Source organism: Dermacentor andersoni, chromosome 7 (assembly GCF_023375885.2).
Source record: "Dermacentor andersoni chromosome 7, qqDerAnde1_hic_scaffold, whole genome shotgun sequence".
Classification (NCBI taxonomy): domain Eukaryota; kingdom Metazoa; phylum Arthropoda; class Arachnida; order Ixodida; family Ixodidae; genus Dermacentor; species Dermacentor andersoni.
In genome coordinates, this window is record NC_092820.1 from 78,944,423 (window position 1) to 78,961,632 (window position 17,210).

The 17,210-nt window shown below is 48.5% G+C and overlaps 1 protein-coding gene and 10 non-coding genes across 11 annotated transcripts; 10 read left to right on the forward strand and 1 right to left on the reverse strand.

The window, feature by feature from the left end:
- Positions 1-3,738: 3,738 nt before the first annotated feature.
- On the forward strand, positions 3,739-3,810 carry TRNAE-CUC (transfer RNA glutamic acid (anticodon CUC)). Its single transcript has one exon. It is a non-coding gene; the product is annotated as a tRNA-Glu (tRNA).
- An 11-nt stretch (positions 3,811-3,821) lies between these two features.
- TRNAQ-UUG (transfer RNA glutamine (anticodon UUG)) lies at positions 3,822-3,893 on the forward strand. Its single transcript has one exon. It is a non-coding gene; the product is annotated as a tRNA-Gln (tRNA).
- Positions 3,894-3,986: 93 nt separating this feature from the next.
- TRNAE-CUC (transfer RNA glutamic acid (anticodon CUC)) lies at positions 3,987-4,058 on the forward strand. Its single transcript has one exon. It is a non-coding gene; the product is annotated as a tRNA-Glu (tRNA).
- An 11-nt stretch (positions 4,059-4,069) lies between these two features.
- Positions 4,070-4,141, forward strand: TRNAQ-UUG (transfer RNA glutamine (anticodon UUG)). The gene has a single exon. It is a non-coding gene; the product is annotated as a tRNA-Gln (tRNA).
- Positions 4,142-4,234: 93 nt separating this feature from the next.
- TRNAE-CUC (transfer RNA glutamic acid (anticodon CUC)) lies at positions 4,235-4,306 on the forward strand. Its single transcript has one exon. It is a non-coding gene; the product is annotated as a tRNA-Glu (tRNA).
- A 176-nt stretch (positions 4,307-4,482) lies between these two features.
- Positions 4,483-4,554, forward strand: TRNAE-UUC (transfer RNA glutamic acid (anticodon UUC)). Its single transcript has one exon. It is a non-coding gene; the product is annotated as a tRNA-Glu (tRNA).
- Positions 4,555-4,565: 11 nt separating this feature from the next.
- TRNAQ-UUG (transfer RNA glutamine (anticodon UUG)) lies at positions 4,566-4,637 on the forward strand. Its single transcript has one exon. It is a non-coding gene; the product is annotated as a tRNA-Gln (tRNA).
- A 93-nt stretch (positions 4,638-4,730) lies between these two features.
- On the forward strand, positions 4,731-4,802 carry TRNAE-CUC (transfer RNA glutamic acid (anticodon CUC)). The gene has a single exon. It is a non-coding gene; the product is annotated as a tRNA-Glu (tRNA).
- Positions 4,803-4,813: 11 nt separating this feature from the next.
- TRNAQ-UUG (transfer RNA glutamine (anticodon UUG)) lies at positions 4,814-4,885 on the forward strand. Its single transcript has one exon. It is a non-coding gene; the product is annotated as a tRNA-Gln (tRNA).
- A 93-nt stretch (positions 4,886-4,978) lies between these two features.
- TRNAE-CUC (transfer RNA glutamic acid (anticodon CUC)) lies at positions 4,979-5,050 on the forward strand. The gene has a single exon. It is a non-coding gene; the product is annotated as a tRNA-Glu (tRNA).
- Positions 5,051-9,502: 4,452 nt separating this feature from the next.
- LOC129385472 (uncharacterized) lies at positions 9,503-10,991 on the reverse strand. The gene has a single exon (XM_055072105.2). The coding sequence runs from the start codon at positions 10,889-10,891 to the stop codon at positions 9,611-9,613; it is 1,281 nt and encodes a 426-aa protein (XP_054928080.1). The 5' UTR covers positions 10,892-10,991; the 3' UTR covers positions 9,503-9,610.
- Positions 10,992-17,210: the final 6,219 nt, after the last annotated feature.

A 17,210-nucleotide genomic window follows, 5' to 3' on the forward strand; every position in this document is an offset into this window, starting at 1 on the left:
ACCAAAGCCTCACATTCCGCCGGATTCCAGTCCGACTCTACCGAAGGCGCCCCCGTAATAACGAGGGCGTCGCCCAGTAATGCCTGTATGCGAGGTGAGGGACGGGCTGCAGAGTACAATTGTAAAGTTCGGTTGCTTTTGCCAAGAAAGAATTGTGCGCGATCCGAGAAATGGCAGGATGTATGGGTTCGCTTGAACTAGTATGCTTGTTTTTCTTCTAAAAAAAAAAGGAAATGGCTTCAAAATCTGTGATAGCTTTACGCATTGGTACGCTGAATGTCCGAGGCCTGGGCGCGAAAAGGCGGCAGTACCAGGTCAGCCGGTTATTGCAAGAAAATGATTTAGACATTGTCGCTCTACAGAAAACAAGAATTGAAAGTGAAGAGCGCACCGACCGAATGGTTCAAACATTTAGTGCGCGGTACAGTGCGTGCGTTTCCCATGCTGTCGGCAGTTCCGGTGGGTGTGTTTTGTTGTTGCGGAAATCTTTAGAAATTGTTCCGCAATCTGTATTTGTTTGTGATGAAGGTCGAATGATTGTGTGTGACTTTTTGCTCTGGAATTCGGAGTGGCGGGTAATTTGCATATACGCCCCAAATAATGAAAGAGAACGCCGTGACTTTTTTGGAAAACTTGATGTCTATATGAAATCTGAGCGCTATGTTATCTTGCTGGGAGACTTCAATTGTGTTTGTTTTTCTGACGACCGGAATAACAACTTGCTTGTACGCGATCAAAGTGCAGGTTTCTTGCTCGCAGCAACCCGAGAGCGTGAATTAGAAGACGTTGGTGCGGTGTTTTGCAGTGGAAAGCATACTGTGTTTACGCATTTCCAACGGGGCAGTCACGCGAGATTAGATCGAGCTTATATATTGGCGAGACTGGTTCCGTTGTGTAGAAGCTATGACGTGAGGCACGTATCCTTCAGCGACCACAGTCTTGTAATGTTCTCGCTCGGCAAGAGAAAAGAAAACCACCCTTTTATTTGGTACTTATGGAAATTCAACGTCAATCTTCTGGACGACGCAACCTTTCTCGCGTTTATAAAAGAACGTATACGAGAGATGCTTGCTAGTGAATCTGCGGGGTTTATAGCGATGTGGGAAGAGATTAAACAGGAATTTAAAAAAACAGCCATTGAAAGAGCATCTGTGTTACGCTACAATAAACAAAAGAAAAGAAAATGAATTACGAAATAAGCTTAACGTATTGTTGTCGATAAAATGCACACAGCCAGAAGATTTGTCAACAGAGATAAGGAATATAAAAGATGAGCTTGAAATCATTGATGTCAAGAGATATAGGGGGTCAGTGATACGTGCGCGCTCAGAGCATTTGTGGCTCGGGGAAACGCCCACAAGACGCGCTTTGAGCGAAGAGAAAAGATACGCATCGCAAAATGAAATAAAAGAAATCGAATACGGTGACGTGCGTAGTAGCGATAGTAAGACAATACAGCGTGCCTTCTTCGAGCACTACAGAGAGTTGTTAAGCTGCAAAGGAGCGGTAGAAGCTGGCTTTGATAGCGAATACTTGCCTTTAATGCCGAGGCTAGATGATGACGTCAAGACAGTCCTCGAGGAACCGATTACGTTGAATGAGATCGAAACTGCAATTGACGAACTCAAACCTGGAAAGGCGCCCGGACCTGATGGCCTAGGGGCAGCTTTCTACAAGGCATTTAAGCATCAACTAGCAGCCATTTTACACCGTGTTCTAGCCGAGGCTTATAAAGTAAAATACATGCCACCTTCTTTCCGAAAAACCCATACAGTGCTGATCCCGGAATGCGATGACCCTGTAAAGCTGCTCTCAGTACGGTCGTATCGCCCCATAACTTTATCCAATGTAGATTATAAGATATTCATGAAGGTGTTAGCAAGAAGGTTGCAATCAGTGATGACATCAATAGTAGGCCCACACCAAACTTGTGGCATAAGAGGCCGGTCGATACTTAATAACATACATGTGGCAAGAAGTATTCTGGAGTGTTGCGATGCCTGGGAAGGAAGAGTTGCTATGATGCAAATAGACATGGAGAAGGCCTTCGACCGTGTTGTGCACAGTGTGCTCTTTTCTATTCTAGAGCACGTGAATGTTGGAAACATTATATTAGAAGGCATAAAACTGTCTTACGAAGGGTGTAGCACGAACTTATTAGTGAATAAACAACTCTCTGGTAACATTAACTTATGTAGAAGCATAAAACAAGGATGCCCGGCTTCGTCACTTCTCTTCGCAATTTACTTGGAGCCTTTTTGCTTGAAAGTTATACACAATGAGAAAATACGCGGTTTTCGTTTAATGGCCAGTGAAGTCAAAATTCTCTCCTATGCGGATGATGTAGCCGTCTTTTGTGGGGATAAAAAAAGTGTTCGTGAAACTCTTAAACAAGCTCGAACGTATTGCAAAATGTCTGGAAGCGCTGTTAACTGGGAGAAGTGCGCCGGTTTTTGGCATGGCAGCTGGGATGAGAAGCCGAATGTCTTTGAAGATTTACAGTGGACAGACTCTCCTACAAAATATCTAGGAGCACCTTTAAACTGGTATGATGAGCCTTCAGAATACTGGAGAGAAGAAGCTGAGAAAATGCGCCAGAAAACTACGAAATGGGGCGGAAAAAATTTATCCATATTTACCAGGTCAACTATTTGCAATACGTTCCGTGTTGCGCGAATTCGGTATGTGTTGCAGGTGCTCGCTATGTCACGAACTAGTGCGCAGAAATTGCATAGAATTCTCGCATCGTTTGTATGGAATTCAACATGGGAACGCACAAGTCGTCTCAACTTATTTCACTCACTCAAAGCAGGAGGGCTTGGCTTAGCTCATCTTTTTCTGTGGCAGATTGTCTCAAGGTTTAGTTTCTTGCGGGACCAGCATGACCCATTTTTGCGAGCAGTGCTTCAAGTGAGACTGCAGAATGCTCTCCCTGAGTTTATTGTGTCATCGTGTGGCGTTACTGGAAGCGGCTTGTGCGGGTATCTACGTGAAGTTGTAAGTGCTTTCAAGATTCTTCGAGTACGTTTCTCGTTTGATTATCTCATTATAGTATCAAAGAAACAATTGTACAAAGATCTCCGTGATGTGATGCTTCCAGTACCTTTATATCGAGCCATTTTTTCTGCCGGTCCGGGTAAGGATGTTTTAAAGAGAGTTAAAAAAATGCCGGTTCGGTCGTCTGTGAAAACTTTCTTTTTTCAACTCCACAGTGGCACGCTCCCAGTCAAACCCTGGCTGCAGGAAAAGGGCTTTTTTCTTCCCTGGTCAGTTGACTGCATTTTATGCCGCAAGCCAGAAACAGTAACACATATATTTATAGACTGTTTAGATTCAATTTTTCATTGGGACGTCCTCCAGAGAACGCTGAAAAAAAGATCTGCCCCTCACACCATATGGAATTAACTTTCTTGCGGTTAACAATGACGGGGGTGTGCCCTATGACATGTTCATGGTATTAAGCATGCATAGCATGTGGAAAACAAGAATGGCTGTCAGACATGCAGATCCTATTGTAAGATTGGTAAGAGAAAACTTCATTGAAAGTATTGCCGATATCCGAGATGTGTACCAATCCCAGGACGAACAGCCAACATGGTAACCTGTACTTAATGACCTAGTGTCATTAAAACGTTTTTAGCAATGTCGCGTCAACAAGCTACTGGTTGGCGCTGTTAACATTTTTGTATTGGTTTCTCTGTTTTGTTTTGTCACATTGGAAATAAAGAAAAAAAAACTTCCGGCGTGGTCTAGTGGCTAGGATACCTGGCTCTCACCCAGGAGGCCCGGGTTCGATTCCCGGCGTCGGAAAATTTGAATATGGTTTCATGGTGTAATGGTCAGCACTTTGGACTTTGAATCCAGCGATCCGAGTTCAAATCTCGGTGAGACCTTTCCACAATTTTTTACTTGCTTTGGCGAATATTAGATGCCTTAGCAGTGCATTCGCACTGATTGAAGCCAACTTGCGCAGCGTGTTGCTCCGTTCCGGCGTGGTCTAGTGGCTAGGATACCTGGCTCTCACCCAGGAGGCCCGGGTTCGATTCCCGGCGTCGGAAAATTTTGATATGGTCTCATGGTGTAATGGTCAGCACTTTGGACTTTGAATCCAGCGATCCGAGTTCAAATCTCGGCGAGACCTTTCCACAATTTTTTACTTGCTTTGGCGAATATTAAATGCCATAGCAGACCATACGCACTGATTGAAGCCAACTTGCGCAGCGTGTTGCTCCGTTCCGGCGTGGTCTAGTGGCTAGGATACCTGGCTCTCACCCAGGAGACCCGGGTTCGATTCCCGGCGTCGGAAAATTTGGATATGGTCGCATGGTGTAACGGTCAGCACTTTGGACTTTGAATCCAGCCATCCGAGTTCAAATCTGGGTGAGACCTTTCCACAATTTTTTACTTGCTTTGGCGAATATTAAATGCCATAGCAGACCATACGCACTGATTGAAGCCAACTTGCGCAGCGTGTTGCTCCGTTCCGGCGTGGTCTAGTGGCTAGGATACCTGGCTTTCACCCAGGAGGCCCGGGTTCGATTCCCGGCGTCGGAAAATTTGGATATGGTCTCATGGTGAAATGGTCAGCACTTTGGACTTTGAATCCAGCGATCCGAGTTCAAATCTCGGTGAGACCTGTCCACAATTTTTTACTTGCTTTGGCGAATATTAGATGCCTTAGCAGTGCATTCGCACTGATTGAAGCCAACTTGCGCAGCGTGTTGCTCCGTTCCGGCGTGGTCTAGTGGCTAGGATACCTGGCTCTCACCCAGGAGGCCCGGGTTCGATTCCCGGCGTCGGAAAATTTGGATATGGTCTCATGGTGTAATGGTCAGCACTTTGGAATTTGAATCCAGTGATCCGAGTTCAAATCTCGGTGAGACCTTTCCACAATTTTTTACTTGCTTTGGCGAATATTAAATGCCATAGCAGACCATACGCACTGATTGAAGCCAACTTGCGCAGCGTGTTGCTCCGTTCCGGCGTGGTCTAGTGGCTAGGATACCTGGCTCTCACCCAGGAGACCCGGGTTCGATTCCCGGCGTCGGAAAATTTGGATTGGTCGCATGGTGTAACGGTCAGCACTTTGGACTTTGAATCCAGCCATCCGAGTTCAAATCTGGGTGAGACCTTTCCACAATTTTTTACTTGCTTTGGCGAATATTAGATGCCTTAGCAGTGCATTCGCACTGATTGAAGCCATCTTGCGCAACGTGTTGCTCCGTTCCGGCGTGGTCTAGCGATTCGGCTTTCTGCCGCGCTAGCGAGAGGACGTGCCGATCATGAGCTCCGTAGAAGCGGTGCTTCAGCGGCCCAGCAGGGCCGCGGTACCAGGAGTTTTGCCTCAGAAGACCCGGAATACCCTTGCTGCCTCAACTTCCGACAGGTCGGATTGTTTTAAATAGTTTTTCTGCATGCGGATGTGAGTTCCAGGCCGTATCGTGTGGAGCATTTCTGAGATGCGTTGGCTAGCTTAGGCCTACTTCCTGATGTCATCGCCCTATAGGGGCGTATCAGATGAGCCACGTTTGGGCGGTGACTTTCAAGAGCGACGAGGGCGTGAAGAGGCTTTCAAGCGCCAAGGACCTCAAGGTGAATGAACATCAGTGCATTGTCATTGATCCATCCGATCAGGCCGTGCGGCTGAAGCTGCATTGGATGCTACATAACGTGTCGGACGAGGATATACGGACAGCCCTGTTATCGTACGGAAAGGTCACGGGCGTTTTCCATGAAAAGTGGCGTGTTCACGCAGTTCAAGATAAAGCATCGCCGACACGTGCGGTGTCCCTGGTTCTGAAGACGGGTATGACCGTAGAAGACCTGCCCCAACAATTTCGTGTAGCTGGTGAGCAGACCCTAATTGTTGTACCGGGGAGAGCACCCCTTTGCCTGAAGAGCCGAATCACCGGACATGTCGGACGTGATTACCGCGTCCCGAGATGTGCAGTTTGCCGTCGCTACGGCCACGAGGAGACGGAATGTGTTAAGACTTACGCATCCGTCACAGAACCTGCGCTTCGAGGGGACGTGGCTGACCTGTTAATGGACGAGGCTGACGTTGATGAGGCTTCCCGCGTGCTATATATAGTTTCACCGTCGGACACAGTTGCAACACCTTCTGTTCCGGCTGCTATATCCACGAAGGTGGGAAATGTGCTGCCTACGGACCCGAAAGATGCAGTGCAAAGGGCATGCGACGAAGGAGGCAAGGAAGAATCGGCCGCAAAATCCGCCACGGCCGAGGTGTCCGCCACGGAGCACGGACCGGCAACACCCTTGATGGACGTCGAAGAATCGAGTGCAAGCAATGCGGCTATGAAAAGAGCGAGGGGCTCAACCGGCAACCTGGGCGGCAACCTTGACAACGGGGCCATAGACGAGCCGCCGCCAAAAGCGCAGGCGGATCGTCGTGTACGCGTGCGCCTGAAACCAACCATCCCGCCGGACAGACGGCCGGCGGCAAAGCCGCCTAAGTAGGACCCGGCGCCTACTGGGGCGCCCGGAGTAACGTCGTGAAGAGATGGCTGCATTTTCGGAATCAGCCTTCGCGTACGCTCTAAAGGTACGCGTGTGGATCGAGCGGTTGTCAGTGGAAAAGTTATGTATGCAATGTTTTCTGCAGTGTGTTCGGATCGCTTGTCTTCCAGCGGCACCGTGCGATCGGCTTGCTTTTGTAGATGAATGGCGGTGAAACTAGAGACATCATTGAAAGTTGCCACGTTAAATGTTCGGGGCCTTGGAGCGCGACGGCGGCAATATCAACTTAGCCGCTTGTGTATAAAGAAGGAACTCGATGTAGTTGCCTTGCATGAAACTAAGGTTGAAACTCAAGAGCAGACCGATCGCATGGTGACGCCTTTCACGGCGCATTAAAATGTGTGCGTGTGCCATGCGAATGGCACATCAGGCGGATGTGCGTTGCTAATACGGAAGAGTGCTGGTATTATTGAAGAAAGTGTAACTGTTTGGGAAACTGGTCGCATGCCTATTGTAGATTTTTCTTTCTCTCGCGTGTTGTAGCGGCACATATGCGTCTATGCGCCAAACGATGTCAATGATCGATTGCTGTTTTTTGAATGCATCGAACAATATCTATAGTGTGATCGCTTCGTCATATTTCTTGGTGATTTTAACTGTGTGTGTTCTCCGGAATGCCGACTAAAAGGGAGACGGGTTCGCGATAAAAGTGCTCTCCATTTGAGCACACTAACTGAAAAACCACAACTTAGAAGATGTGGGCTGAGTCCTCACTGAGGGTATGATTCCGCAGTACACGCACATTCAGCGAAACAGCCGAGCAAGGTTGGACAGAGTGTATGTTTCTGACGACATGGTCCCCATTTGTAATAGTTATAACGTCACACCACAATCGTTCACGGATCATAGCTTGGTAAGCTTCTCGATAGGGGAGGAAGTTAAAAAAACACGATTCAACTGGAACATGTGGAAATTCAACGAAAAGCTGCTTGAGGATGAACCATTTGTGCGCAGAGTTAAGGAAAAGATAACGGAGTTGATGACAAATGAGGATGAATATTTTATTGCTACATGGGAGGAATTTAACATTCAAGTTAAGTTCATTGCAATAGAAAGAGGAATCAGCCTTCAGCACGATAAACTGCAGAAACAAAGAGAGCTTCAAAGACAGCTAGAATATCTGTCAAGCGCAGAAAATACAGTTCATGATCAATTAGCTGAAAACGTAAAGAAAGTAAGACATGAGCCCTCCCACTCCAGAATATCCCAGAATATGTTGCAGTCTACGTTGTCATAGGCTCCTGTAATGTCTAAAAAGGCCACATATGACGGTCAGCTTTCTACTTTTGATGTTTCAATACACTGAGTAAGAACAAATAAGTTATCATCTAAACACCTACCTATTGTGAAGCCATTCTGAAGTTCTCCCAAAATGACATTATTGTTGAGTAGCCTTTACGGAATCCTGCCTGGTCCTTTGGTTGACGGAAGTCTACTAAGGTGTTCCTGATTCTATTTGCAATTACCTTAGTAAATACTTTGTAGGCAACGGACAGTAAACTGATCGGTTTATAATTTTTCAAGTCTTTGGCGTCCCCTTTCTTATGGATTAGGATTATGTTAGCGTTTTTCCAAGATTCGGGTACGCTCGAAGTCATGAGCCATTGCGTATACAGGGTGGCCAGTTTCTGTAGAACAATCTGCCCACCATCCTTCAACAAACTTGCTGTTACCTGATCCTCCCCAGCTGCCTTCCCCCTTTGCATAGCTCCCAAGGCTTTCTTTACTTCTTCCGGCGTTACCTGTGGGATTTCGAATTCCTCTAGACTATTCTCTCTTCCATTATCGTCGTGGGTGCCACTGGTACTGTATAAATCTCTATAGAACTCCTCAGCCACTTGAACTATCTCATCCATATTAGTAATGATATTGCCGGCTTTGTCTCTTAACGCATACATCTGATTCTTGCCAATTCCTAGCTTCTTCTTCACTGCTTTGAGGGTTCCTCCGTTCCTGAGAGCATGTTCAATTATATCCATATTATACTTCCTTATGTCAGCTGTCTTACGCTTGTTGATTAACTTGGAATGTTCTGCCAGTTCTAGCTGTAGGGTTAGAGGCTTTCATGCATTGGCGTGTCTTGATCAGACCTTTCGTCTCCTGCGGTAGCTTACTGTCTGACGGAGTTACCACCGACTTCTATTGTACACTCCTTAATGATTCCCATAAGATTGTCGTTCATTGCTTCATCACTAAGACCCTCCTGCCGAGTTAAACCCGAATATCTGTTACGTAGCTTGATAAGGAATTCCTCTATTTTCCCTCTTATCGCTTACTCATCGATCGGCTTATGTCCCAGTTTCTTCCGTTCCCTCCTCAAGTCTAGGCTAACTCGAATTTTTACCATCCTATGGTGACTGCAGCGCACCTTGCCGAGCACGTCCACATCTTGTATGATGCCAGTGTTAGCGCAGAGTACGAGGTCTATTTCATTTGTAGTCTCGTCATTCGGGCTCCTCCACGCCCATCTTCGGTTATCCCGCCTGCGGAAGGAGGTATTCATTATCCGCAAAATGTTTCGTTCTGCAAACTCTACTAACAACGCTCCATGGTAGAGTGTATAAGCGCGACTGGACGAGGACGAAGAAAGAAACAGATACACAGACACAGCGCTTTCTTTTCTTTTCACAGAGCTTTCTGTTTCTTTCTTCGTCCTCGTCCAGTCGCGCTTATACACTCTACCATGGATTCTAACCAACTAGCCCACCAACGTGTTTTAATTACGCTCCCCTGCTATTCCTATAACCTATATGCCATGTTCCCCCACTAACTTGTCTCCAGCCTGCTTCTTGCCAACCCTGGCATTGAAGTCGCCCGTCAGTACAGTGTTTTTGTTTTGACATTACCCATCGCCGATTCCACGTCTTCATAGAAGCTTTTGACTGCCTGGTCATCATGACTGGATGTAGGCGCGTAGACCTGTACAACCTTCAATTTGTACCTCTTGTTTATTTTCGCAAGACCTGCCACCCCCTCATTAATGCTATACTATAACCTCTACTACAATAAATCTTTATTCTGCCCGTCTCTGAAGGCACGGCATATTTCGCGCATAGTCCAAGCTGCCTCCTTAATGGTCGCGCACCGCCATAGTTGACCTGCCCCGACGTCCTTCAAGCACCACAGGCTGCACAGGTGTTACAGGGCCGTAGACGTGTGCGGGCGGGAATGACTGCAGGTGTGTCTGCTGCTGGAGCTGTTGGGAGAACAGGTTCCGGTACACGGGTTGCAGCAGAAGGTTCAGCTTCGCATGGAGACTACCGATCTCGTAGTGGAGCCTCGCGTTCTCCTGTTCCAGGAAGGCAACCCGCATAGCAGTCAGTTTCTCCTTGGCCTTTCGGGTATCCCGGGACCTCTTGGCGGCCTCGTTGTTCCTGCGGCGTCGTTCCCTGTACGCACTGTCCTCGTATTTGGGTAGGCGGGGGCGTCGCTGCCGGTTGCGGGTGGGGCCGCCGTTCGGGGGGCCACCGGTTGCGGCGACGACGCCTCCGTTGGCGGTGAGTGCTCCTCCGTGCTTAGCAGTTTCGCCGTTGGCGACGGGCCCGCTGGTAGATGTGTCGCCATTGGTGATGGTCGAAACGGACGAGTTGCTGTTCTCCGGCGACGTCGGGTCGCCTTCTTCACCGTTGTCGGCACGGCACGTCGCGGCGCCGTTGCTCAGTGGCGGAGGCGACGTCGTGGCTAGCTGGCGCGCATAGCCGGCGGCGCCAGATGGAGAGCCCGTCGTCCTCGAGCCCGTGTGGTGTCCTTCTTGGCATCCTTTCACGAACTCGGCCCGCAGGCAGGTGTCGGGAAACACCGCGGACCCCGCTTCGGCCGCCTGGACGGCGTGGTGGAGACCCGTCGTCGTAGCTGGAGCCGCAGGCAAGAACTGGTCGGAAACGCTGTACAGATCCATGCCGAGTCGCTCGCACTTGCTCGTCGTTGACGAGGCACTCGGCGGCGGGCTAGTAGACGCGTTGACCGACGGATGAAACTGCAGGGGCGTGGTCGCCGGCCGCCGGCCGTATCCGTTCTGGAACGGGGCCGGCGGTGACGTTGAGGCGGGCGTGTTCGTCGTCGTGCGAGGTATCAGCAGCAACGGGTTACGATGATGTAACTCCGGGGACGGCAGCGGGTTCGACGCTTCTGGGTGCGAGCAGGCGGCGCCGAGAGAAACGCTGTCCGGAGACGGCCTCCGGTCGTCTACGGGGGACAACGGCGAGGAACAGGAGGACGCCGCTGCGCTCTTGAGGGAGAAGTCTAGCGGTTGTACGGGCGGCTCGCGGTCTCCTTTCGCGCTCCCGCGAGCGCTGCGGCCGCAAAAGTTGCGGTCAGGACAGCAGCTGGCATTCGGGGACAGGTGGTCCATGTCGATCAGTGGGCTTGACGGGCGGACGGGTTCGGGGTGCCGCGTCACCTGCTGGTGGTGGCGGTCCGTGACGTTCCTTACGATGCTTCCAGAATAAATGTTGTGCTGCGTTGAGAAGAAGCAGAAAAAATATGCATTTTGATTGCTTCACTATATAAATTTGAACGAGAGCATTCGGGGTGATCATTCTTAAATTTCTCGCAACTTGTTAAAGATCGGCTGTGGCTGAGAACATAATTCTAGTCTCTCAGCTGTATTATTAAGACAGGCCGAGATTACTTGCACAAGAAATCAAAGCACATATATCCAACGACAGAGAGAGAACTTTATTTAGGTCCTGAGGTAGGCCACCGCTCAAAGATATAGAGCAGCGGGCCGCTCCCACGTCGGGACGGGTAGGCCGAGCCTCGCTGCCGCGTCGCGGGCCCTCTGGACGGGCCTGAGCAGATGTAGAAGGTCTGAGCTCCTGAGCATGGAGCTCCATTACTCTTCGGTCATGCGTTGACGACCCCGTAATGAGGCGCACTGCTAGAGCATGTGATCTAACGTACAAGCGACGCCTTCGATGAGGCCTTCGATGAAATGGCATCGGAAACAAGGACTAGGGTGTGACCTGGTATGAAGCATGCGGAGGGTAGGCGCCTATGCTCTAGAGAGCTTCTCATGGGGTACGGGGAAGACCCTCCTGCCCAATTCATGTTTGATGATCTGATTAAAGGTGAGGAGAACGGCCCTAAAGCGCGCTAGGTCGTAGTCCGAAGATCTCCCAGGCTGCCAAGTGCGGTGAATTGATTCGCGCCCTCGGACGTGGACGATCTCGTTCAGTATGGCCATGGTGGCCACATGTGATCCGAGGTGAGCCGGAAACCAGGTGATTGTGCGAGGAGAAACATCCCTGTGACCTAAAATGCGACTTACTTCAGCTGTTACCGATCCGGACGCGAAGGCCTTGACCGCTGCTCGTGAGTCTGTGTATATCTGTTACCTATAATCGTCAAGGAGAGTGAGGGCGATAGCTACCTGCTCAGCCTTAGCGGGAGTGGCGTTCCGGATAGAAGTGGAGTGGAGAACAGAACCTGTGTGATCAGCCTTGATGGCCGAGAAGCTAGCCGGTCGACTGTACTGCACAGCGACTACAAAGAATGCGGACTCCGGGTTTGCACGAAAGTTTTTAGCGGTCCTTCACCCCTGGCCCTCCGCCTGCCCGCATCGTGCTGTGAAGGCACGTTGCGAGAAAAAGGAGAGACCGTAATGTAAGCCCTTTGCTCATTGAATAATTACTATATATATATATATATATATATATATATATATATATATATATATATATATATATATCACTGTAAACGAAAATAAACCCACCTGGGAGTTTTTAAGAGGTGATGTGCCCTAAAACCTCCCCTCCTCAAATATTTACTCCGATGTATGGGAGCAAAACAGCGCCATTCCCTCGTTTCACTCCGCTGGCTAGCTGCGGGAGTATTAAGGCGACATGACGCGATTTTACTCCGTTTAAAAATCTTGTTCTCCCGTGAAACTCCGACAGGAAGTTTTAAAAAACTCCCCTCCGCCGATACAGGTTGGTCACGTGGCGCTTCCCATGAGGCTGTGCGCCTCGACAGTGACCGGGCGCGTTCGGCGGAGCGGGCAGTGCTCATGGCTGACGGTTTGTTTACGTCTGTGAAGTGTCGTTCCGTGACAGCGTTTCGTCAATTTGTTTCCCGTATTTCCTTCCAGAAAGTGTTATAGGCATGCCTGCTCACTGTATCTCAGCTTCAAGTACATTAGCTGTGATCACTTTGCTGAGAACGATGATTGCAAGAGCCACGTTTTCAAGTGCGGAAAAAGGCTTAGGTATACCTCGAAGCTGCTCACTGGCTCGTGATGTCGGCTCACGTTCTGGCTGTGTTTTCGTGCTGCGTCATCCTGTCTTGTGTTCTTCAGTACGTGAAACGCGACTTCTATGTCCTTTTGAGTACATGCTGACAACGTCCAGTGCAGTGTTTGAAAGGACCGCGTAGCAATGGCAACAGCAGCCACTGTTCGAGCGACGACATCCGTGCTAGTCGCGCATGAATGGCGTAACCCAAGTTCGTTGCGGTGCTGTGTTACCAGTGAGAAAGACCGGAGTGCAAGCAACTGTTTTTATGCATCTGTGAACGGATATCCTCGCCCGAAGAAAAACGATAGGACATAAGTATGCGTGCTGAAAATAAAGCTTCTTATTGAGCGATGTGACTCGAATTGTTATCGCGCATATAGGTTTTGGTCACGTCGTTGCTTCCGATATTGCATTAACATTACGCTCTATCCGAGACACTGGTTTAGACGCATGCCTGCTGGCTCGGAGTTTAGGGATTCACTCGACAGATCAGCTATGTAGCTCCTTTTCGCAACCGAGACAGATTGCTTGGACGCAGAGAAAGTAGTGCGGTGTATAAAATGTATGACTGCGCATTTTTCGGTGTTACGTCGGCTGCTGCGGGTCATGCTCACACGTAATAATTTCTTGCTACGCTACCACTATATCGCAAAAATTTAATTTGGCTATGCAGGACATGTACTTACATTTTTCTTGCTTACTGTAACTAACGCACTACTTTTTGGCCGCGAACGCCGGCTGTGTGCGAAGTCGCTTCAGCACTCACAGAATGAGATGATAATTTTGAAAAATTACGCCATTACCTTTTTTCCTCTCACAATTTTGAATTAACAGTTTTGTGTTGATTAAGGTATTCTGTTAATTTCAGAGAGGCAGATCTCGTATGAACGAGCATGTGAGTCGTAATTCTGAAAACAGCACAGCTGCTCCCTAGGCGGTTTCGAGGCACACAGTATCGTGGCTATATATACTGGCACCGTTGCTTCTTGAGTATCGCGTGTACGTGGGATGTCTTTCAAATTTCTGCATTGGGCGTTTCTGAAATGTCTATGTATGTCATGATATATGTGCTTTCATTGACTTGTTTCGTCGAATTTGACGCGGTCTCGTGTGAATATTTTGAAATTTGACCAGCAACCTCTGCATGTAAACATGTTCGTGCAAACTCACGCGATGCCTCTTTTTATACTCCCGTTGCACCTCGAAAAAACTCCGTCCATTGCAAAACAAAAAAGAAAGAAAAAGTAACCCCCATAATTCCACGCAAAAATTCCGCTCGTACGGAGTAAAAATTCTACTCCGATCATACGGAGCATAAAAAACTCCGAACCGGGGGGTCGCTAGAGGACAAGCAGTATACTCCCACCTCGGAGTGATTTCCGTTTACAGTGATACAGCACATATTGCAATTTAGGAATTGTAGCCGGTGAGCTTCCAACTCGTATTCACTTGGAATCAGTTTCCAGAATAGACGGGTTTAGTTTAGCGTGTTTAGCGTAATAGCGGGCTCAGGGGAATAGCGGAATCGAAATGCGCATACGCAGAACGCTAGATGACCCACACCGCTCAGCGTACGCACGCGCTTTCGCAGATTTATAGGGGCCGTGAACAACACCTCGGGCTCGGCGAAAAACATAGTCCGCGGGTAGCATAGGCTGCTGTGAATATCTCAGCCAAGTTGTGCTGTCGTAGGCGGTGCGCGAAGTCACCTTCCTCTAAAACACTTTTTCAATACCTGCAGCTTATTTTCTTCTGGACGCTTTATTTCGTAATAAAGGGGATACCCAAACGCGACTGCTATTGGTAGCTGCGGTCGCCTACGTAGCGTAGATATCGCGGTCGCCGCGAGGTGCCGCCACGAGTCCATTGTGCAAGCGCACTGCGGCTCGCCGCGTTTGGCTTATGTTTATTGCGTCAAAGGCGTCGAAATCAACTCGTGGCATCTATGTTAGTATCCAAAATGAAATTTGAACAACAGGCCGCGGTGACATAAAAAGCGGAGTTTTGTGGGCACGCCCCACTCCGCCTTAACCTTCGCAGAGCAAGGCATTTGAGAAGGAACGGGAGCACAGCGGAGGCCGTGTTTGATTGCAAATAACTGCGCTCCTGCTAAATGCATTGGGGTACTTCTTGCGGCGAAGTATTTCTGAAATACCCTATTTTCACTTCAAACGCCTTTCTCTACTTCGATAAAAAGTGGTTAAGAACCCTTTGACGTCACCGTCTTTGCGTGGTTTACGTAGCTTACGCAAAACATGGCTGCGGTCTCGGCCGCCCGCTTCGAACTGAATATGGCGCGGTTTTTGTAGAATTCACTCCCTTTCACCCAAAAGGAAATGATGAAGCTCATTAGGGCCCAGGACCAGATTTCTCAAATCCTGGCAGTCCAGAGGGCCCGCGAGTGGGCCTAGCCAGGTGACGTTGAGTTTACTCGCGTCTATTGCGGACCGAAGAAAGTTTCACTCACTCACTTACTCGTTGCAAATGACCACGTCTCAGGTCACTTCGACGACATAGTATTTCTGTTTTCGGATAACCTTGAGGAATTTTCGAGATAGCTTCTTGTTTAGAACGCGTCCAAGCTTAACGAGAGAAACCTCCTCAAATGATGATGATGAAGATGAAGTCGTACCTTTCCGGGTGGCCGTTACAATTACGGCCGGGCGAAATGGCATTAAAAAACACTACAAATATGCGTTCCAGGTAGAATGGCTGTGTCGGAGATACCAACGTCACCTATCCACGAAGTAGGTAGATAGGCGCGACTACGGCATATGGCCTCTGAGATCAAAAGGTTCCAGGGACTATGGTAGACAGCTTGTACTGTTTCAACACATATCGGCGGTCATGGAGAGTAAAATACACCGTACGCCTGCGTTTCATTGCACAGCCTCGCACACTTTCCGCAAGTACACACAGACAGAATCACTTGAGTGCACTATGTATTCAAAATTCAAAATGTCATTGAATAGCCACCCGCACGTAAACTACGCTATTAGCACCGAGAACGACCTAGAGGGGCGCTGCGAGCGCCGCTCGCGTGACGTCAGGGCACGGACTCGCGCCTGTCGTCTGCTGCAGTTCGGGCGGTGTCCGGACGCCTTCTGCAGTGTTTCCGTTTGTTCGCTCTCGTTCCCAATGCTTGTATACTTATGACGGGCCTCTCAAATGTATATTTTACGATGTCTTCGTTCGCGAAAATGTAATCAAGGAGCTTATTTCCTAGACAATATATTTCTCGAAGGAAACGCTATAGTGTCACCCGAGGGAGCTCAGACCAGCCCATTACGGGTTTTTCATGCGCGGATCTACACTTTCCAGTTGTAGCTAATGTGAAGAATAAAAGCATAGACGCAAAAGCACAGCACATAAGAATCTATTTAGGATTCCATACCAACCATGATGCAACATGAGTGTCACAAATAAACACTGACTATATATGACTTCTGCAACGTTTATCTTGATTTTAACCCGCTAAAACATGTTTGCTCACGACGAATTTTTCTATTTCTTCAAGGAAACCCCTCTGCAATAACACGTGGACTTAACTACCACTGCAGTTTAGATTCGGCCCGCACCACTTGCGTTTTTAACTGGTTCTCAAAATTAGGCCGTTCTTCACCGGTTAAATTTAAGTGGCGGTAACTTGAAGCAAAGCTGATTGAGGTTTACAGCTGGTTTCAGTACACAGAAAGGAATCTACCAATATTTATTGCCTTTCCGTGCTACACGTTCAACTCACTTGAGCAATTTACTGGTGCTTCTTGCTTGAGAAACAGGCATGATGAATCTGTTTGGAGAACTGACACAGGCTGCTTCGGTCAAATATTTGAGTGAAATATGCCTTTTGGTCCGGTTCGCTGCAGCCAGCAAGAAGCCTAAGGCCCATTCATTAGTAGTGTTGCACATATTCAAGATATCATTGTTCCCCAGTGGAGGTCAAGTGTTCATGTGAGACTTGTGGTGTCTTCTTTAAGATGCGGGTACGCGACGTTTTCTCTCATGCACTGACGAAGCAAATAGTTTGTGTAATTAAACACCGAAGTATCGAGACATGTTCAGGCAGGATGTGCTTGCACTTTCCATTTCAACGCAGCCTAAGCTGCCCTGTAGTGCCTCGAGTATGCTATAGGCATTGTAATTGAAGCTGTAAAGAGCTACTTCATGGTTTCAATTCGAAGTTGTTGTGAAATGCTGGGTTTGGCGAACAAAGCGCGCCTCGCCATAACGACAGTCGGTTGCTTCCGTTGCGGGAGGAGTGTGCCACAGCGTCGATAAAAGCTAGTGAGGGCCACTGACACATTTCATCGCTTGCAGGTGATTGCATGTTTCTCGATCTTAGGCACAAAATTTTCTTTCATATGTTTGCTGTTATGGTGTTCGTGAAGTATATATATACTATACACGATGCGCCGTCGTGTTAACAGCCAATGCGTT

Bases quoted from the DNA above. Each gene is read 5' to 3' on its own strand.
- LOC129385472 (XM_055072105.2), bottom strand. From the start codon at position 10,891: ATGGACCACCTGTCCCCGAATGCCAGCTGCTGTCCTGACCGCAACTTT.